The sequence below is a fragment of the Dromiciops gliroides genome, chromosome 2 (genome assembly GCF_019393635.1).
Source record: "Dromiciops gliroides isolate mDroGli1 chromosome 2, mDroGli1.pri, whole genome shotgun sequence".
In the NCBI taxonomy this organism is placed as follows: domain Eukaryota; kingdom Metazoa; phylum Chordata; class Mammalia; order Microbiotheria; family Microbiotheriidae; genus Dromiciops; species Dromiciops gliroides.
Genome location: NC_057862.1, coordinates 309194038 through 309214556, shown reverse-complemented (window position 1 = coordinate 309214556; position 20519 = coordinate 309194038). Strand labels below are relative to the sequence as shown.

The 20519-nt window shown below is 45.8% G+C and overlaps 1 protein-coding gene across 2 annotated transcripts; it reads left to right on the top strand.

Annotated features, from left to right (window-relative positions):
- Positions 1 to 2497: 2497 nt before the first annotated feature.
- Positions 2498 to 18929, top strand: HBEGF (heparin binding EGF like growth factor). 2 transcript variants are annotated; one of them, XM_043986030.1, is made up of 6 exons: positions 2498 to 2874; positions 3545 to 3721; positions 7013 to 7190; positions 13930 to 14085; positions 15704 to 15797; positions 17477 to 18929. In XM_043986030.1, exons 1-5 carry the CDS (start codon positions 2832 to 2834, stop codon positions 15774 to 15776), a joined length of 627 nt encoding a protein of 208 aa, XP_043841965.1. In that variant the 5' UTR covers positions 2498 to 2831; the 3' UTR covers positions 15777 to 15797; positions 17477 to 18929. The 2 variants fall into 2 exon arrangements, with proteins under 2 accessions (XP_043841965.1, XP_043841966.1); XM_043986031.1 differs by lacking the exon at positions 15704 to 15797.
- Positions 18930 to 20519: the final 1590 nt, after the last annotated feature.

The window sequence follows — 20519 nt, the reverse complement described above, 5'->3', positions numbered from 1 at the left end:
CACATTTATGTAGGCTTTTAAAAGCACTTTGCGTATATTAATAATAATAGCTTACATTTATATTGTGCTTACTGTGTGTCAGACACTGTGCTAAGCACTTTACAATTATTATCTCATTTGATCCTCACAACAACTCTGGGAAGTAGGTGCTATTGGAATCTCCATTTTATAAATGAGGAAACTGAGGCAAACAGAGGTTAAGTGACTTGCCCAGGGTCACACAACTAGAAAATGTCTGAGATCAAATTTGAACACAGGTCTTTCTGACTACAAACCTGGTGTTCTAACCACTGTACCACCTAGCAAACTCGTTTTATCTCCTTTGGATTTAGTACAGGGGGAAGGCATTCTAGATTTTGAATCAGAGAACCTAAATTCAAATCCTGGCTCTGACATTCACTACCTGTGTGACCCTGGGTAAGTCACATGACTTCTCTGGGTCTCAGTTTCCTCACCTATAGAACAAAAGGATGGAACTAGATGACCTCCAACATGTCTTCCATCTCTAAATATACACTCTTCGATGTTCACAATAACCCTGCAAGACAGATGCTATTGTATCTATATCACAAATGGGAAAACTGAGGTGGATGGGTTAAACAACTTACCCAGTATTATACAAGTGCAAAGGCTATCTATGAAAGACTCGCCCCAAAACATCTATTTGACCATATGTCACCTGGAGCTGAAATTCCCAACACTGGAAGCACAGATTGCTCCTGCAAAGTTTTGTTACCTGGGTGGGGTGACACATTAACTCATTGGTATGAGATGGATGAGTTTCTCACCAGAACCTTTGCAGTAGTTGGTCTAGTTGCATCTAGAATCCCTCTTCTTTATAGCTATCGAATGGATATTTCTAAAGCAAGTCTGGCCATATCAGTCCCCTGATCAAGAAACTTTAATAGCTTTAATAGTAGTATTACTAATATTAGGATAAATCAATCAACAAGCATTTATTAAGCACCTACTATATATGACCCTGTTTGGCATTTTAATATCCTTCATGAACTGACTCCAACCTATTTTTCCAGATCGATTTCACATTACTCCCCTGGTGACACAGCAAAACTGACCTGTACTAGTCAGAAATACATGTCACTCCATCTCCTATCTCTGCCCCTTAGTACAAGCTGTCCCCCATGCCTTCAATGCCCTCCCGCCTTACCTGTACCTCTTGTAATTCCTAAATCCCTTCCATACTCCCCTCCAGTGCCATATCCCACACGAGGCCTTTCCTGATTTCCCCAGTTGTCAGTGCTCCCTTCCTCACTATGTATTTATTTGAGAGATATTTTGTATTTATTGGGGTCCATGTAATTTCTACTCTACCCCCTTTCCCACACTACAGAAACACTTCTTTTTAATTTTGTATACCCATCATCTGGTATTGTGGTTCACAAATTGTTGTCGGTGGTGACCCCATTTGGGGTTTTCTTCGCAGAGACCCTGGATTGGTTTGTCATTTTCTTCTCCAGCTCATTTGACAGATGAGAAAACTGAGGCAAGCAGGGTGAAGTGACCTGCTCAGGGTCACAGAGCTAGATAGTGTCTGAGGCCAGATTTGAACTGGAAAAGATGACTGACTCCAAACCCGGCACACTATGTACTATGGCACCTAGCTAGCTGTCTGTGGGTTACAAATAGTAGGGGTTTAATAAATGCTTGTAAAATGAAATAATATTTGTCAAATAACAAAGCAAGGGGCTGGGCTGGTGATTGGGGGCACTTTTCAGGGATTGGAAACCCTGGAGAAAAAATCTAGAATGGAATAATCCGGGCAGTTTAGAGAAACGTGAGGAAAACCGGGAGGGTGGGGCATGGAAAAGGAATGTGTTGGGGGACTACTATGCTTTTACAATTTAGCCAGCGGCTAGCCCTGTTGAGGAGCCTAGAAAACTGAGGCGTGCAGAGGAACGGGAGAGGAAGAAGGGGATGTGGGGACGGGAGGACTGTGGAGACTCAGCGTTGTCTATATGACCTTGAACAAGTCACTTCCCAACCGTGGACCAGTTTCCAGCGCTCGGCACAATGCCTTGACGTGGCAAACGCTCTATAAATGCTTGTTGATTGACTGATGACTGTGTCCTTATCTGTAAAATGAGACCAGCTCACGAAGCAGACGGTCTCTAAGGTTCCTTTCCAAGCTCTAACATTCTAAGTCTCTGTCTCTGATTCTAAGTCTAGAGATGGAAAAGGGAGATGGGGAAGGAAGGAGGCTGGCTTCTGCCGCCGGCTGGTCAGCGTCCCTGACCACTCAGGCGACCTCTTCTTTGGCCTGGACCCCGAAACGATTCCCCCAGCACTCCTTGGGAGGGGTGGGGGTCGGCGCCAGATTGATTCCGACTCTTGCGCACTGCCCCGCCGCCAGGCTCCCTCCTCCCTTGTATTGAGTTACTCCGGGCAGGGGGCGGGGCCGGCGGGGACGGGAGGGGCGGGGCGCCGGAGACTTAGTTCAGGCTCTGACTCCAAGCAGCTCAGACTGCTGGAAGGAACCAAACCTGCTTGACGTCGCTGCTGCTGCTGCTTTTGCTGCTGCTGTTTCTGCTGCTGCTGCTGCTACTGCTGCTACTGTTGCTTCTGCTGCTCCTCCTGATAGAGGCGGGCAGGCGTCGGGACTAAGAGAGAGAGAATCCTCAGACCGACTGACAGCCTGACAGCCTGACAGACGGAGGAGGGATCGGAGTGAAGGGGGACGTAGACACAGTCGCTCAGACCCTGGCCCAGTGAACTAGCGCCCCTTACTCTTCTTCTCTTCCGCCGGATTCCCGCACCCTCGCAGTGCGATAATCAGTGGATTATTGGCCCCCGGTCTCTCAGTTCTCGGGAACATGAAGCTGCCATCGTTTGTTCTTAAGCTGCTTTTGGCTGCAGGTAAGGGAGCTGGGTGGGTGGGGGCCAGCTTGGATTGGGCGGGTTATCCAGGATGTAGACCTGGGAAAAAGGGAGATCATGGGGGTGGGGAATAGAGGAGGCAAAAGGAGAAGGTATGGGAGCGGCCACAGAGGACACGGATAGGGGCAAGGACAGGGAGGGGTGTGCAGAAGGAAAATTAGAGATTTAGAGATGGAAAGGACCCCAGAAGTCATCTAGCTCAACCCCCTCCTTTTTGCTTATGAGGAATCTAAGGTCAAGGGAGGTTAAGTGATTTGCCCAAAGTTACACAGGTAAGTGTCAAAGGCAAAATTAACACCTAGATCCTGGGACTCAAGAGCCAGTGCTCTTTCAAAGAAAGAGATGTTGGTGGGGCTAGGGATGCACAGGGAACAGATAGAGTGAGATAGAGCAGTCCTGGTGGAAGGAGAATCTGAGTCTGAAGTGATCCCTGTGACTACAGGGTACCATGTCTTGTCCTTTCATTCATTCTCTCCCTGGGGCACATGGTCCCGTCCTATCCCTTTCCATGATCTCTGGGCACACCTTCTGCTAAGGGATTGGGTGCATGTGTAAGGAGGTTGTGCTTGTCTAGGATGGGTTGGATTCCACTGGGCTGGATGAGTGACTGCTCTCTCTTTCCCTTCCCTTTCCTTCCCTGACTTTGCAGTATTCTCTGCATTGGTAAGTGGAGAGAGTCTAGAAAGAGCTCGGAGCCGGCTATCGGAAAACCGAGGGACAGAGAACCCCGACTCAACCACGGCATCTTTGAACCAGCTGCTCCATTCACGGGTTAGCAGAACAGAAGCCCTTGACCTACCGGACACCCAACGTGACCTTGTTAGAGGTAAGTGTGTCAACCCCAAGCATCTGACCAAGGCAGCCAACAAAAAGTGAAATGCCATCTCAATGGGAATTTCTGAGTGAATCTGATCCGGGTTAAAGTCCAGACAGTCTAAGGAGAGCCCAGATCCATGTAAGCATGGTTCTCTATCCAATGACTGGGGAAAGAATAAGGGAACTGGAGATGTTTACCAGCCTTGAGATTCCAGAATGGTAAGTGCTTGCCAGGTGGTGAGCAGGGGCCCTGAATGTCCTGCTTCATGGGAGATGTCTAAAGGCTGCCCTGTGCAATCCATAGGAGTGAGAAGGTATCTTGTACTTCCCAGATCTGTCTCTTTCTTGTTCTTATAATTTGAGTCAGTTTAGTCACAACCTCCTTTTGCAGCTGAGGACAGCTGAATTAGTCAGTTTACTTGGAGACTGGACAGGTCAGTGATTTTTTCCTTTCTGATCAGACTTTGTGGTTGGGTTAGCCCTTTGTTTAGGTTCTCCTGAAGTTGTTTTTCTAACTCATGGGCATGATGAAGAGTTATAGGCAGAACATTTGAGCCCCAGATGGGAAAGTCAGGACCCTAGACAAGACAGAAAGTGAGCATCAGTGTTTTCTGTGAGCCCTCTGGGGGACAGAACATTGCTATTTTTCATTTTTGTAACTCCAGTGTCCAACATGGTCCCTTGAACATAGCAGGCCATTGATAAATGTTTGTTGAATTCAATGCCCCCAGGAGACAAAGGTGACAGCAGTTTTAAAATATCCATTGTGTGCCTAGGAATCTTTCTTGTGGCTGCTGTGGTCTCTGGACACCCTTATGCTCATCCTGACCACATGGCCCAAGGGGTCAAATTAAAATCAACTCTCCAGACAGCCCTGCTCTGCTCTCCCAGAGTATCCACAATCTGACCCCCTACCTTCTGGGACAAAGATTGGGTCTACTAGAGTCTGGTTCTTCTCAGATGAGGCAGGAGTTCTTCACCTGTGGTCTGTGAACTCGTTTTTAAAAATGCTTTGACACCATATTTCTATATAATTGGTCTCTTTTGGAATCTGATGTATTCTCTTTTGTGCATTTTAAAATGTAGGTTTCACTAGATTGCTGGAGGGCCTAATGACACAAAAAAGGTTCGGGACCCCTGCCCTAGATGCTGATCTTTGCCAGTTAATACCTGGTGCAGAGTCCAGAAGTCAGGACATTATACTGTCCCCTCCTTCACAGACGTAATTCTTGTAGGTGGAGCGAGGCTGGATTCTTGGGGAAAGGGGGAGGCAGGGTGTGGCTTGTCGTAATCACTTCGTAATCTGTTTGGTTAGGAAAATAGTAACCTGGAGTATAGCAGCAACCAGAATGCCTGGCAGACCAACAGCCTACGGCTTCCTCCTCTCTACCCTGTGATGCTGCTGTGGGGAGCTTTGCTTTAATTTGTTTTCTCTATCTCTTGGATAAACCGAGTCAGGCTTTAGTATCCTGGCCTGTGCTCCCATCCTTCCTCTAGAATTTTGATCTCCCCCCAACACACATAGGGGGAGGTGTAGCCCCCACTAGGGTAGGGCTTGGGCTGTGACTCACTCTTTCTCCACCCACACAGGCTGCTCCTCATACCTCCATGGGCTTGAGTCACCGTTTCTCTCTCCCCTGGGGCAGGGACTCTGTCACCTTGTCACTTTCTCCCTCCATGCTGGGGTTTTCCTTGGCTTGTCTTTCCAACATGAAGGACCATTTTTATTTGCTTTGCAGGCATTGCCCCCTCTGTCTCCCACTGGGTTCTAGATCAGGAATTCTTAACCTGGGATCTGGGAACCTACTCTAAAAACATATATTTTGATAGCCGAATTTCAAAATAGTTGGTTTCCTTTGTGATCTTATGTATTGTATTTTATGCACTTAACATTCTAAGTCTTCATCAGACTGCCCAAGGGGTCTATGCTCCCCTCAAAAAGATGAAGAATTTTTGCTCTATAGAGAAGCAGAGAATAGGAGACAGAGGAAATATAGGAGCTGGGGCTTGCTACTAGCTGTGGTTTCTTCCCTCCACTGCTCCCACCACCCATCTCCATTTCTCAGTTTTCAATTTTGGTTTTTGTAATGGGACTCCTCCTTTCTGGGAACCCTGTGACCTTTGCCTTCCCCATCCTAAGCCCCTCTGCCACCAGGGTTAGTGGAACTGACTCTTCCACTTAACATATGTATGGCAGATGTGAGTGGGGGGAGACATAGGCGGCAGATCACTCTTTCCAGGCCCTGGGAGTGGATGAAGGATGTAGGTCAGACTGCTGCACTAATCAAAGGGGAGTACCTTGCCAACCCCATCTGGAAGTATGGAGCAAGGCTGATTTTCGTCACTCCTTCTTTTGCTGCTATTCCAACCTTAAAAACACCCCCAGCCTCTTCTGGTCATTTCCTCCATTTTCCATCTCTCTGCCCCTTATATATATATTTCCTCCCAGGCCTGAGAGAGCTATAAATAGGAGCATTTAAGGAGGAATGAGAATGACCCTTTGAGCTTTGCTAATGAACTAGAGAGGGGACTGAAAGAGAAGGGATGGAGAAGAGCAAATACAGGGCATCTCAAAAGACAATGCGTTTAAGCAATTAAAAGCTTAAAGCTACACAAAGACTTTTGGGACACCTATTTCACTTGAATTCAGAAAAGCAAAATCCTGATCCAGACAGCTAGTCTACTGATTTTGACCACAATGCTTTGCTTCTTAGCACCAACATAATCTGGTGCACCCTCACTGAAGGGATTGTCCTGCTCTCGGCGCTGGAGAGCTGATTATCATCCGAGGCTGAGCAGTTTGAAGGCAGTGCCTATTTATGTTTAAAACTCCTCATTCTCTTCCTCAAGTACCCTCCCAGGAAAAAGCAGCTTCCTTCTCTGACGTGGTCCCCCAGGAAGTAGGTCATCATGTTCGCTTCGGGAAATGAGGCTAATATAGGACAAAATAGAATCAGTTGCAATTCTGAGTTCCCCAGGGATGGGGGTGGGGGAAGAACAAGGTTGGCAGAATTGCCCAGTCTGTTGGATGGGCACCGGATAGAAGCCTGCATGCTTGAAGGGTTTGTGAATTCCCATAAGGGTTTGTGAAATGCCTTGCTCCTGTCTCCCTGTCTCTATTTCCCCCTTAGCTTTTGCCCCCCAAAACTGGTATTGATTTTACTGACACCCATGGACAGTAACCATGAACCAAGGGTCCAAGAGCCTGGCTGGGAGAAGTGGTTTCTTTCAGATGTTTCCAATGTTCTTTCTTCTGGAGAACCAGACACCTAAAAGGAGTCCCCTTCTTTTGTCCCCCTAGTTGCATTCTCTTCCAAACCACAAGCTCTGGTCACTCCAAGCAAGGAAGAAAATGGGAAGAAGAGAAGAAAAGGCAAAGGAATGGGGCGGAAGAGAGACCCCTGTTTGCGGAAGTACAAGGATTATTGCATCCATGGAGCATGCAACTATTTGAAAGAACTTCGAATGCCATCGTGCATGTAAGTGTTAACCCCTCATTCTTGGGAAACTTTTTGTCCATGTTTCTCCTCTGTGCTGTTCCTCGAATTCACAGTTTCTCACAGAACGGAAATGGGGGAGGAGGGGAGTATTTTTAGTCAACGGAAGGGCCCCCTATTTGGATACAATTTCCTGGACCGTGGGCTTTTGTGACGTTCTCGCATCCTTTTGGGTGCTTCAAACTTCCCCAGAAATGAGCTGTCTGGCTTAAGGAACTGGAGTCTGTCCTTTCTAGGCCTACCCTTTCCCCTCCTCCCCCTTAACCCCTTTCAGAATAGAAAAGGATTATGGGGCCTTCCCTCCAGAAGGAATCTATGAAGGTGATGCCCCAACTCACTTCCTGGCCCTCATATCTGTGTCTTTGTGAGTACGTATGTGTCTGTACTACTCATATGTGTGGATCTAAGAGTACTTGGGTACAGGGATAAAAGATTTGGAATCAGAGGACAAAGATTCAAAGTCTGGTTTTGTTACTTACTAGCTGTGTGACCCTGGGTAAGTCACTTAACCCCAGTTGCCCCGCAAAAAAAAAATAAAAGAAATTAAAAAAAAGAAATAAAACTAATCCTAAGAGTACTTCATCCTAAGTCATGCAACACTCGAATTCTCCCTTGTGCCAACCTCAAGGGGCAATCTGGGATTTGGGCTCAGAAATGGAATGTAGGGGCTGAGGGAGGCCCAGCACAGAGATGGATCGTGCTGCTATAGTTCCCGAGAATAATGTTTCTAGTGTCCCAGAGGCAAGCACAAAGAGTCAGGAGGAAAAAATGGAAGAAGCCTCATTTCATGAAAGCCTTTAAAACAAGGCCAGGAGAATGCTATGGGGAGTGAGCTGCCTGCTAACCCCACAGAGGATGTTCAGCTAATTCAAAAAGTCTCATCCAGCTCTAACTGCTGTGATTCCATTTGCTTTTTAAAGCTACCACATGTCCTATGTCTTGCAGCTAGCAAGATAAATCCTAGGTCTCTGCCTTTCTTTTGCAGTGAGTAGTTCCTTGTTTGTATCTGTGAACACGCTTCCTTTAAGATGCCTTCTAGGTCTCTACTCTCAGTGTGGTATTTGTGGGGCTTGGGAATAGCCAGGGAAATACTTGTTTTCTCACCTAATTTAAACCTGGAGACAGGAGAGAAGGTTCGAATCTTTAAATAAAACAAAACAAAATTTGGCATTATTCACCCCCTCCCCCCGGGGTGGAGGCAGTAGCAGTGAGGGCACCAAAACTGGCTTCCAGCCAGGAATTTGGCCATGCCTCTCCCCAAGCTAAACTGGTCCCATGCTTTGGCCAGCTAGTTATCAGGCCCTGCTGCTGGAGGCTCAGACCCATTCCTTTACTCTCATTCCCCTTACAACCCCAGGCTGGTCACAGCAAGTAACTTACAGCATTAGGTCAGAAGTATTTGACAATTCCAGGTTTCCCTGGTGGTCTTTGTTCCCCGTAATCTTCTCATTTTACCTCATTGCTTATCCCCCATTTCCATCTCTCCTACCTCTCCAGGCACAGACAAGATATAGAGGCAAGAGGAGGCAAGATTTGGTGGACTGAGACAGAAAATCTGTATGATGCCCAAGGGACTGTTGGCTTTTCTCTCTGGTTCCTTGTTTTGACTTACTGGGCATATAATGTGGGAACAGCCCATGGCTGTGGGAGCTCAGTATCCAGGGACACATGGCTGACTGCTCCTTGGGCCCTTAGAAGCCCTTTGTCCCCTGGACAGTGTGGCTGCCGGGAAGGGTATGTCTAGTTTGCTGTGGGGAACATGTGGAGAGCTGACGTCCTAAGCCAGATCCACAGAGCCGCCAGTGACAGGAAATGCCGACTGTGTCAGAGTCCTGAGGTTGGCTCTGGACTTCTGCCTTCAAGGGGCAATGGAGGGTGGGGGAAGCAGCTCCCAAGAACCCCAGACATGACTAGACACACAGGAATTAGTAGCCAAGGCTTTTTCATCCCCATACCCTGAGAAAGTTTGTGACCCCAGCGAGGATGGTGAGGATTCCTAACTGTCCTGGGAGAGACAGGTTCTGGATGTTTCTGGTGCTCAGTCTGACTTCTGTCTGTGATCCTTTAGTACAGTTACCATGTAGGGACTGCTATTGCAGGAGGTGTCTCACTGACTCTTGGGCTTTACCCGACTCCCTCTGTGGCTCGACCGGGCTTTGATGGCATCTTTCCACCTCTTCCCTGATAGTGGTAGTACCTGACAGGGCCTGGATTTATGCTCTGAGAGAGGGTGGAAGATGCGCCTCTCACCCCCTGAGTGGCTCTTGCCTCTACTGTAAGATGAGCTCTGAAATGGAACACAGCACAGGAGGAATGTGCAGAGTTTGAGTGGCTGGCTCAGGACAGGACACTTGATCCCGCCCCCAGATGCTTAGAATGGACCCACATGTTTGGAGACATGCTCATCTCCCTCCAATGCATGAGCCAGGAGTTGGCTGGGGAGGTGTCTGTGAAGGAGGAGGAGGAGTGGGTATATTAGGGTGTTTACATTATTATCCTTTTGACTCAGGATGGGGGCAGAGAGGGATTATGTAACTGAATCTCATGGCCCTGATGCAGATTTGTATTTCTATCATCTGAGTAAGCTACCTGCAAGGGTTAGGTGAAGGACTGGAAAGTCCAGAGAGCTCATTTTCCTCCCACAGGAAGAGAGGAAGAGAGCCCTTCGGAACAGAGCACTAGTAGAAAGCCAGAAGAGAGCAAGGTCAGATTGCCCACGGGACGCAAGGGGACACGTGCCAAGGACCAGGGAGCAACCTGCACTGCACAGGCTTTTTTCTGGGAGAATAGATCCCTGGGACACTGCCCAGGGCTCCCCATGGTGGAAGACAGCACCAGTCTGCTTTGTGGAGGTTGTCAAGAAGACACCAGGAAGGGGCTAGGGCAGAAGTATATGCCGTTCTTATCTTACCCTCTCATTGACCTCCACTTCATAAACACATGCAGGCTGGATGTGTGCACGGTCAGCTTCCCTGTTGTCCCTTTTCCCAGGAAGTCCCCAGTCTGAAAACCCTGTAGCTGGGTGCTTTCTTTTCTTTTCTTTTTCTTTTTTTTTTTGGCGGGGCAATGGGGGTTAAGTGACTTGCCCAGGGTCACAACAGCTAGTAAGTGTCAAGTGTCTGAGGTTGGATTTGAACTCAGGTACTCCTGAATCCAGGGCCGGTGCTTTATCCACTGCGCCACCTAGCTGCCCCAGCTGGGTGCTTTCTGATACCTGGGAGAGCAGCCCCTCAGGTATCCAAGAGTTCTCATATTGGAGAGGGAGAGGACATAGTCTGTGTGATACTGAGCTGTGTCTCTAGCTGTTCTAGGGGGTGGAAATAATGCTCTCTCACAACAACCCCAAAAGAGATGTCTACAAGGGGCCATCTCCTTTGTGCCTTTTCCTCATGCCACCCTGGAGAAATCCCTGAGCAAGAAGAATCCCTATCCCTGCAGCCTGAGAGGGAAACAACTTTCTTCCCAGAGAGCAGTATTCAGTAAGCGATAGTTCCTACAGGAACCCTATCTAGATCTAGAAAATCAGCCTGCACAGGAGAGAAAGTCTGGCCCAATCCTTGTGGCTCTGCCTACTTGGGTTGCCTAACAGCCCAAGCTCTGCCTGCTGGTTTCTGCTCCCTGACCAAGCTCCAACCTGATGTAGCTATGTAATGGGGAAAGGGAGGGAATGGAAGGGAATATGCATTTATATAGTGCCTACTATGTGTCAGGAACATGCATTTATATAGTGCCTACCATGTGCTTTACAAATATTATCTCATTTGATTGGAATCAGGATTTGATTGGAGTTGCTTTCAAGGAGGGGGAAGAAGATCTAGCATGAGCTCTGTGCATCTTGCCTCATTTTTATTGGTCCAAGTGAACTAGGTGATGTTTCTATCATTTCTGTGTGATCAGGTCAGGGAAGGAAAATGTCAACTTGGTCTTTTTGTTTTGTTCTGTGGGACTATTTGGCCACAGATGATCTGATGCTTGAAACCAGGCTGGGTGCTCTGTTTCCTTATGTCCCAAGGCTGAAGGCCAAGTCTTCATCTAGTCCTGAAACACTCTGGCTCAGGTCTATGCTAAGGGGAAACAGGGAGAACTCAAACAAAACTGCTTCTGGCAAAGTAATAAATCTATTAATAGTCTGGGGAGTGGTGGGGGAGGAGAAAGGGGAGGGCTTGGAAATTGAAAGTATGGATGAGCTGAGGAGAGGGTTGAGTTTATTTCTGTAAGAGGACAGAGGGGCCCAATGTGGGGGAGACAGGTGGGGGTTCAGATAAATCAGGCAAGGTTAATTACTCCCTGCAGGAGGGACATGATAACTGCCTTCAATATTCAAAGGATTGTTGTACAAAAGAGGGAATGGACTAATTCTCTTCTCAGGGCCCAAGCCAACCAAACAAGAAGTAAGGAGCGGAAGTTGCAGAGAGGGCAGACTTAGGGAATTTCCTAAAGCACAGATCAATCTGTATAGGAATGGGCTATCTCAGGGGGTAGTGAGTTCCTCAGAACAGGAGGTCTTCACGAAGAAGGTGGATGACTACTGGTCAGGGGCTTTGTTGAAGTGATTTCCTATTCAGGAATTTGAAACTCTGCAACTCTGAGATTCCCATCATCATGGGATATTAGTTCTCTCTCACTTCAGAATTCATCATTTAGAACAGGCAAAGGGGGCAGCTAGGTGGTGCAGTGGATAATGCACCAGTCCTGAATTCAGGAGGATCTGAGTTCAAATCCAGCCTCAGACACTTGACACTTACTAGCTGTGTGACCCTGGGCAAGTCACTTAACCCTCATTGCCCTGCAAAAAAAACAACCAAAAACCGAAAACAAAATACTTCAGAGTATGAACTCAGGTCCCACTGGGCACTACCAATATCTAGGAGGGAAAAAAATAATCAAAGCCAGGTGAAGCAATGAAGGGGGTCAGCCACTCCCAGACACCTGTCACAACACCCCCCTCCATTATTTACATGATAATTGCAGTTAAGAGGATCACAAGAAGAAGTCAGACTGAGCCCCAGAACCCAGAACCCATCTCTTCTGGGAAGGAAGGCTTAATCACTCAGCTAGCTAGGAATCCTTATAATCCAGGCCGGGTCACAGGCAGAATTCCTCTGACCACAGGGATGCAGGAGCCTTTACTACTAATTCCTATGTCTGTAGCCAGGCCTTTGGGTTCTTGGGAGCTGCTTCCCCCACCCTCCATTGCCCCTTGAAGGCAGAAGTCCAGGGCCAACCTCAGGACTCTGACATAGTCGGCATTTCCTGTCACTGGCGGCTCTGTGGATCTGGCTTAGGATGTCAGCTATCCACATGCTTCCCACATCAGGCTAGACACACCCACCTCAACAGCCACACTGGCAGGGAGACAGAGGGCTTCTAAGGGCCCAAGGAGCAGCCAGCCATATGTTCCTGAACCTTAATCTCTCACAAACCTAGGGATCTCTATCCTCACACTGCCCAGTAAATGGAAACCAGGTGCTAGAGGGAAAAAAGCCAACAGCCTCTGGGATAGAGTACAAATCTTCTCATTTCAGTGTCTTTTCTTCTTTACATTCTACCTGGCTCCAAAGAAGCAAGAGGGGAGACTAGGGGATAAGCCCTGATAAGGATAAGGGATTGAGGACAGGGAATAAATCTGCAAATGGAGACCAGGAAGCACCAAATACTTCTAAACTCAGGAGCGGAAGTCTTGTCCATAGGACCATAGAATTTAACTGGAAGGGCCCTTTGTAGTAGCCTAACTGCTTTCTTTTGTTGTTGGGTTTTTTTGAGCAGGGCAGTGAGGGTTAAGTGACTTGCCCAGGGTCACACAGCTAGTAAGTGTCAAATGTCTGAGGCTGGATTTGAACTCAGGTCCTCCTGAATCCAAGGCCAGTGCTCTATCCACTGCACCACCTAGCTGCCCCCTAACTGCTTTCTTTTACAGATGAGGTATAGTGGCTTGCCCAAGGTCACACCAATTGTAAATAGCAGTTGCACTAGGATTCAAACTCAGGCTTCTGAATATAAATCTTGAAATGAAGGCAATATGATACAGTACAAGGAACGCTGGCTCCAGAGTCAGAACACCCTGATTCAAAGCCCACTTCTGACACTTGACCTTGGGTAAAATACTCTTTCATCTATAAAATGTTGAGATTGAATTCAATGGCTTCTGAGGTCTTTTCTAGCTAGAAGGATAGGGCACTGGGCCTGGAGTTGGGAAGACTTGAGTTCAAATGTGACATCACACACCTCCTATCTGCATGACCTGGACACTTAACCTCTGTCTGCCTCAGTTTCTTCAGCTGTAAAATGGGAATAATAATAACACCAACTCTGCATGATTGTTTTGAGGATCCCATGAGAGAATATTTGCAAAGCATTTAACCCAGTGCCTGGCACATAGTAGGTGCTATATAAAAATGCTGATTCCCTTCTCTTCCTTCCCTTCTAGCTCTGGCTCTATGATCCTATCTAAGCTTTTCACAGGCCTGTGTTGCTTTTCCAAAAGAAAAAGCCAAAGAAGTCTGAGTGGTTTGGATCAGATGAAAAATTAATGGTCCTAGTGCATGTATTCTTGGGTGATTCCCTGAGTCCTTTATGAAAATCCTGAAGTTTGGGGGCACTTAGCCCTTGGTCTCCAGAGCCTAGCTCTCCCCCATGGGCATCAAAAAGGAGAGAGAACCAAATTCAAACAATAGGACCAAGTAACTAACCATACCAACTGTTTGTTCTCTTCTAACATCAGCTGCCAAACAGGATACCATGGAGAACGGTGCCATGGACTGAGTCTCCCTGTGGAAAACCCCTTATATGGCTATGACCATACAACAATTTTGGCGGTGGTGGCAGTGGTGCTGTCTTCTGTCTGTCTCCTCATCATTGCTGGGCTGCTCATGTTCAGGTAAGAAGTCTTTAGAGTTCAAAGGAACTCTAGATGGTCCTCATTGGTCATTTACCTGTTGTTACAAATCCAAAAGAATCCCCACCACAGCATAACTAATAAGTAGTCATCCTAACCCCCTGTGGTTAGGTGGTTTAATTGGCCAGGCTCTAGAGTTGGGAAGGCTTGAGTTCAAATCTGCTGTGTGACCCTGGGCAAGTCATTTAACCTTTGTTTGCCTCAGTTCCATCATCTATAAAATGGGGATAATAATAGCACCTACCTCCCAGGGTTGTCATGAAGATCAAATAAGATAACATTGGTAAAAAGCACTTAGCACAATTATAGGTGCTATATAAATGCTCATTCTCTCCCTCCCCTCTCTGTTTGAAGGCTTCCAGGAAGGGGTAGCTCCTTGCTTTCAGAGGCAGCTCATTCTAGTTTTAGAAAGTTTAAATTTGTCTCTGAAACTTCCACTCCTTGCTCTGGGCTCTACCCTTTGGGGCTGAACAAAACAAGTCTAGATCCTCTCACACACTTGAAGATGACTGTCACATTCCTCCTGAGTCTTCTCTCTGTTAAATATCCTTTACTGTCTCTCTAGGGATGGGAAGGTACCGAGAGCCATTGGTGGGTTGTAGGAAGTGGGTCATCTGGGGGTACTTCTGCTATGTCATCTCTCTGCCTCCACCATGAATATCTGCAAGTGTAGCTTGGAGTGAGGGTGGATAGAAATCCTTTCTGATCTGAGGCCCTCTCTTCCTCCCCCCTGCCCCCTTCTCCCTCTCCCATTCTTCCTCCTCCTCTTCCCCACCCCATGCAGATAAACTAGATGGGGTTCCTATCTTATTGTTCTGTTGCCTTTATAAGTTAGGTCTGAACCTCTTTTCCCCCCAGGGTGAGATGAATTCATTGGCACCCAAGGCAAAACCTACTGGTTTAGAACATACCCCTCTCCTTCAGGGATTTTCCTCTATTCCTTTTTTTCTTTTTGTAGGGCAGTGAGGGCTAAGTTACTTGCCCAGGGTCACACAGCTAGTAAGTGTCAAGTGTCTGAGGCCGGATTTGAACTCAGGTCCTCCTGAATCCAGGGCCGGTGCTCTATCCACTGCTCCATCTAGCTGCCCCAATTATCCTCTGTTCTCATGTGCCCTATCAACCCGTTTTCATTTCCTTGCAAATTCCATTCACCCTTTGCCCTGTCTCCTTTTCTTCCCAAGTTTTGATCCTGTTTTTGTGATGTCAGAATTGTTGTTGAGTAGTCTTGGCATCACTTAGAGGAGTTTAGCCTGATCCCATAACTCTTTTCTAGTCAAAGCCAGCTTCCCTCAAAAGGCAAGTCTAACCTCTGTCTGGTGAGTCTTTCTTTGGATAACCTGTGAATGTTTATGCTTTTCTGAGAGGCAGAGAATAATAGCGAATTCTGCTTAATAGTCTAGTATCTTGAAGATGTACCTGATGCAGCTTCTAGCCAAGTTACTTCTTTTACTTGGGTCTCAGTTTCCCTCTGTCCGTGGAAATGAAAGCATCAGGAAAAAATCTAATGGAATAAGAAGGGCCCAGGCCTTTTTTCTCCTCCTAGAGACTGATGATTGCTCTGTCAGGGCTATTGCTCATAAAGTTTGTTTTTCTTCCTTAGGTACCATAAGAGAGGAGTTTATGATGTAGAAAGTGAAGAGAAAGTTAAACTGGGGAATCCTGCTGCCCACTGATGGAAATTCTGAGTGTTTACGGTAATAATCCTAGCATCTGTCCTGGGGGCAGGGTTAGACCCACTCTGTGAGCTAGCTGTTTTGGAGCTTTTTAAGACAACTGCTGAGTCTCAGATTTTCTGGGTTGCTCTCTGGCAGAGGTTCTTGCAGTTTGGTGAAGCTTATGGACCCAATCTCAGAATCATGATTTGTTTAAAAAGTTCACACTTGAAAGAAAGGCTTAGTAGAAATAAAGATGCGATTGATCTCTCATCCAAGTTCACAGACACCTTGATGCCTATCTATGACTTCCTTTGGACTCCAGCTAAGGGATTCCTGCTCTAGAAGGCTTCAGGTCTTCAGGATGTCTCTCTCACCTCTCTCTTCTAGCTGGTAGAAATGAGGTTTCTTCTCTAACTTTAGCTGCTTCATGTTATATTTGCCCCTGGAAAATGCTCCCAGCCTCACTTGTGGCCTTTCTCCAGTTCTTGTCATTTGGCTCCTGTTCCTGTTCTCTTCTCTGACATCTGACTTCACTGCTTCTTTCCCTTCCCTACTGCAATCTGTTTCAACTCTAGCTGGAATTTTCATTCTGGAGGTAAACTATAGAGTGGCAGAGTTGCTGTCCAGAAATAGGTCACAGACTTAAGACTGTTAGGAAGGGACCTTAAAGGTCCTCGAGTCCAACCCCCTCATTTTGTGGATTAAAAAAACTGAAGCATGGATTGGGATTAAGAGACTTGTCCAAGGTCACACAGGTAGATATGGACTGGAAGGTAGGCCATTTATTAAGGACTTACTATGTACCAAATGACAGAGTTCAAACCCAGGTTCTCTGAATCCATTGCTAGGGTTCTTTCCACTGTACCAGCTTTTCCTAATAGTTGTTCATATTTGAATGGCATGTTGTAGTTTCAAAGGGCTTTTAGAAACATTATTCCTCATTTTACCTGCACAATAATCCTATGAGGTAGATAGGACAAATATTACTCCCATTTTATAGATTAGGAAACTGAAGACTTACCTAAAGTCATATAGCTAGTAAGTGGCAAAGCTGTGATTTGAACACTAATCAGGGCTCTTTCTACCAAATGGGATTACTTCCCAGGCTAGAGCTGATCTATCAGTACAGAAGGGTAGGTGCTTTGGAGTAGTTTATGGTGAAAAATTTGGTGGAGATGCAACAATAGGAATATTATGACCTCTTGTCCTCAGCTTTCTTTTTTTTGTTGTGGGTTTTTGGTTTTTTTTGGTGAGGCAATTGGAGTTAAGTGACTTGCCCAGGGTCATACAGCTAGTTAAATGTCAAGTGTCTGAGGCTGGATTTGAACTCAGGTCCTCCTGAATCCAGGGCCAGTGCTCTATCCCACTGTGCCCCCTAGCTGCCCCAGCTTTCTTTTTCTTTTTTTGGGGGGGGGAATGGGGGTTAAGTGACTTGCCCAGGGTCACACAGCTAGTACATGCCAAGTGTCTGAGGCCAGATTTGAACTCAGGTTCTCCTGAGTCCAGGACTGGTACTTATCCACTGTACTACCTACCCCCCCCCCAGCTTTCTTTTTTAATTTTGACATTTGAAACCCCATTTCTTCCTCTTGTCACTTTCAATAATAGAAAATTTGGTGTAGCTGATCCCTCCCCCCACAACAAAAATGAAACAACAACACCTTATAATACTGGATCCAAGAAACATTAGAAAATTAATCCTTTTTGTTGGGCTACAGGTATCAGCTGGGATGTGCTACCTCCTGAGAAGACATGAAAGCACAGCTGCAAACTCTACCGACTGGAGGCATTTCCCCAATGTCTATGAAGATGAAGATTCCTTAGTCCCAAGCTGATGTATCAATTGGGCCTCTACAACTGTTTCGTCAAAATGCCAAAGCCTCCAAGTGCCAAGCAGATTATGTCAAAGGGAATCTGGAAAGGAAAAAGGCTAAAGAAAGAGACAATGATGTTCTTTTCCCCCCCAATAGAAGTTTTTTTATGCATTTATCTTTTGGATTTAAAATGCCAGTAAAATTCCATATGCTCTAAAAGTCTTTGACTGAAGAAGAAGGAGAGATTTGTGGGCTTTAGAATGAAGGAAAATGAAAAAAAAAAAGGACTGAAAAGCGAAGCACTCCAGTAGTCACTGAGAAATCTGCTTTTTGGACTCTCCAGCTGTATGATGAGCTAACTGTGAAAGACTGCAAGCCCCAGAACACTGAACTTTGGGACTTTACCTACATAGAAAAATAATTTAACAGATATTTTTGTTTGTAAAAAAAAGCTTTTTAAATTATGTATTTATTTTATTCTATATATGTTAATTTATTTAGTTTTTAACAATCTAACAATAATATTTCAAGTGCCTAGACTGTTACTTCAGCAGCAATTTCACACCCCACCATCTGGGTGAAAGGAAAACCTCCTATATCTGCGCTTGTTCTTAGACAGCCGTATAACTTGTCTGTGATAATAACATATTATTGTCTGTGAACATTTCTGATGATATTGCATGGGCAGGATGCCGCAGAGGGGACAGAATTCTGCACCATCAGGATCTATATCTCGGGGCTCTACAAATGCTCGATCCACTCTATGAGTTGGATGGCGGTTTTGCCTACTGCTTTTTATATTGCTGTTCATTTCGAATACTGGATGTGCTGATGTTGCAATGTAACAGACTTCAGCCTTGCTCTTGTTTTCTCCCTCTGAAATCTCATGAAGGCATGGGCTCTCGGGTCGGCCTGGTTAGCACAGCTCTGTGTTTGCCCCATGGGACAAAGAGAGTGGGAAATCATTTTCTGTGTCAATACATTTCTATTATTCCAACAATTCACCTGGTGCTACTCCATATATCCAGAGGTGCGGCCCTACAAACTAGGTGCTGAATGGGTTAACAAATCGAAGGGGCAAAGAGGATTAGGCAGACACAAATTGGGATGGGTGACAAACAGAAAAGTCAGGTCTATGGGTCTCTGTTGCTTAAAGCAGATGTATTGTGAGTGAGAAGAAAGGGTGGATTTCTTTGTAAGTTGGTTATGCCACCCACCAAAACCCCAAAACAAGAACAAAAAATGTCTGCCATGGTTAACTCTGATAGTTTCTAGCAACAATACTGAACTGTTACATTCTATACTTCCAAATCTGGTTCATATTTACACTCTACAACCCAAATAAAAGTAACCTTTACTCGACAACCCCGTGTTTTGTTTGTTGAGTTAGCTTTGGGGCTGGAGTTGAATGCTTCCTCTTCAAGGGCAGCACATCTATGCACAGTGGTGGGATGCAGCCTGTCCTGAAACTAATTACCCCATAGTTGGGAAAATGCGACCCGGGGAAGAAAAAAACAGGACAAAACTAGCGAACAACAGCCATAGAAAGAACATTGGCCCAGGCATCAGAGGACCTGCTTCAAATCTCAGCTTTGAAGTTTATTGAGAAGCAAAGCTCATTGTGGGTTGGAGCTAAGTAGGGGAGGCTCAATGAAGGAGGATGTCTTAGGGGCTTGATACCTCCATTGACAGGAGTTGGGTGAACGTTTTAGGTCATGGTGGTGGTGAGGGGAAGCTGATGAGGAAGGAGAAGCAGCTTGGGCAAAAGCCTGGAGGGAAGAATGAGCTCTTCAGGGGTGGGATACTGTAATAGCAGCCTGGTTGAAGAAGAAAGTTTGTCTTGGGGAGTGGCTTAAGAGGAGGCTGGTTAGAAATATGGTTAATGTTATTATGTATATATATATGCATATATACACATACATATATATACACACACACACATATATATACACATACATATACATACACACACACACACACACACATATATATATATATATATATATATATATATAAAACCTATGTCAAATTACCTGCTGTCTAGGGAAGGGAGGAGGGAGGGGAGGGAGGGAGAAAAATCTGAAATTGGAAAGCATGTATAAACAAAAGTTGAGAACTATCTTTACATGTAACGGGAAAAAATACTTTATTAATTAAAAAAAATTAAATTGCACATCAAAAAAAAAAAAAAAGAGGAGGCTGGTTGGGACTGAAGTGTGGAAAACTTTGGATGCTCCAGTGAAGATTCTTAGATTAATCGGATAAGCAATAGAAAGATGTTGTGCCTTCTAAATCAGGCTGTAACATAATTAAAAGCAATGTTATAGAAAGATTGGGGGGCAACTAGGTGGCGCAGTGGATAAAGCACCAGCCCTGGATTCGGGAGGACTTGAGTTCAAATCTGACCTCAGACACTTGACACTTAGTAGCTGTGTGACCCTGGGCAAAGTCACATAACTCTCATTGCCCCGCAAAAACAACAACAAAAAAAAAAAAGGAAAAAAGAAAGAAAGATTAATCTGGCAGTGGTACAAAGGATAAATTAACTGGCAGAGGTTCAGAGTATATTTATGGAGACCAGTTGGGAAGTTATTGCAGTAATCCAGGCCTGAGGGGTGGAGGCCCTGTTATTAGGGTGGTTAAGGGTGGGAGTGGAATGAAAGGGATGAATCTGAGAGACACTGTAAAGGATGAACCAATAGGATATGATTACTGATTGGCTATAAGGAGTAATGATTCTAAGATTATAAATCTGTGAGACTAGGAGAATGTTGTTACTATTAAACAGAAATGGAGAAATTGAGGAGAAATAGTCTGGTGGAAAAAATTATGAGTTCAGTTTTAGACATGTTGACTTAGAAGTGATGGCAGGACATTCAAATGGAAATGTCCAGTAGGTAGCTAGAAATACAGGACTGGGCCCAGGTGACAGATAACAAGGTTTGGG

Coding starts and splice junctions, on each gene's coding strand:
- HBEGF (XM_043986030.1), top strand. CDS start 2,832: ATGAAGCTGCCATCGTTTGTTCTTAAGCTGCTTTTGGCTGCAG. Junction 3,722..7,012: donor CCAACGTGACCTTGTTAGAG/GTAAGTGTGTCA, acceptor TTGTCCCCCTAG/TTGCATTCTCTTCCAAACCA. Junction 14,086..15,703: donor GCTGGGCTGCTCATGTTCAG/GTAAGAAGTCTT, acceptor TTTCTTCCTTAG/GTACCATAAGAGAGGAGTTT.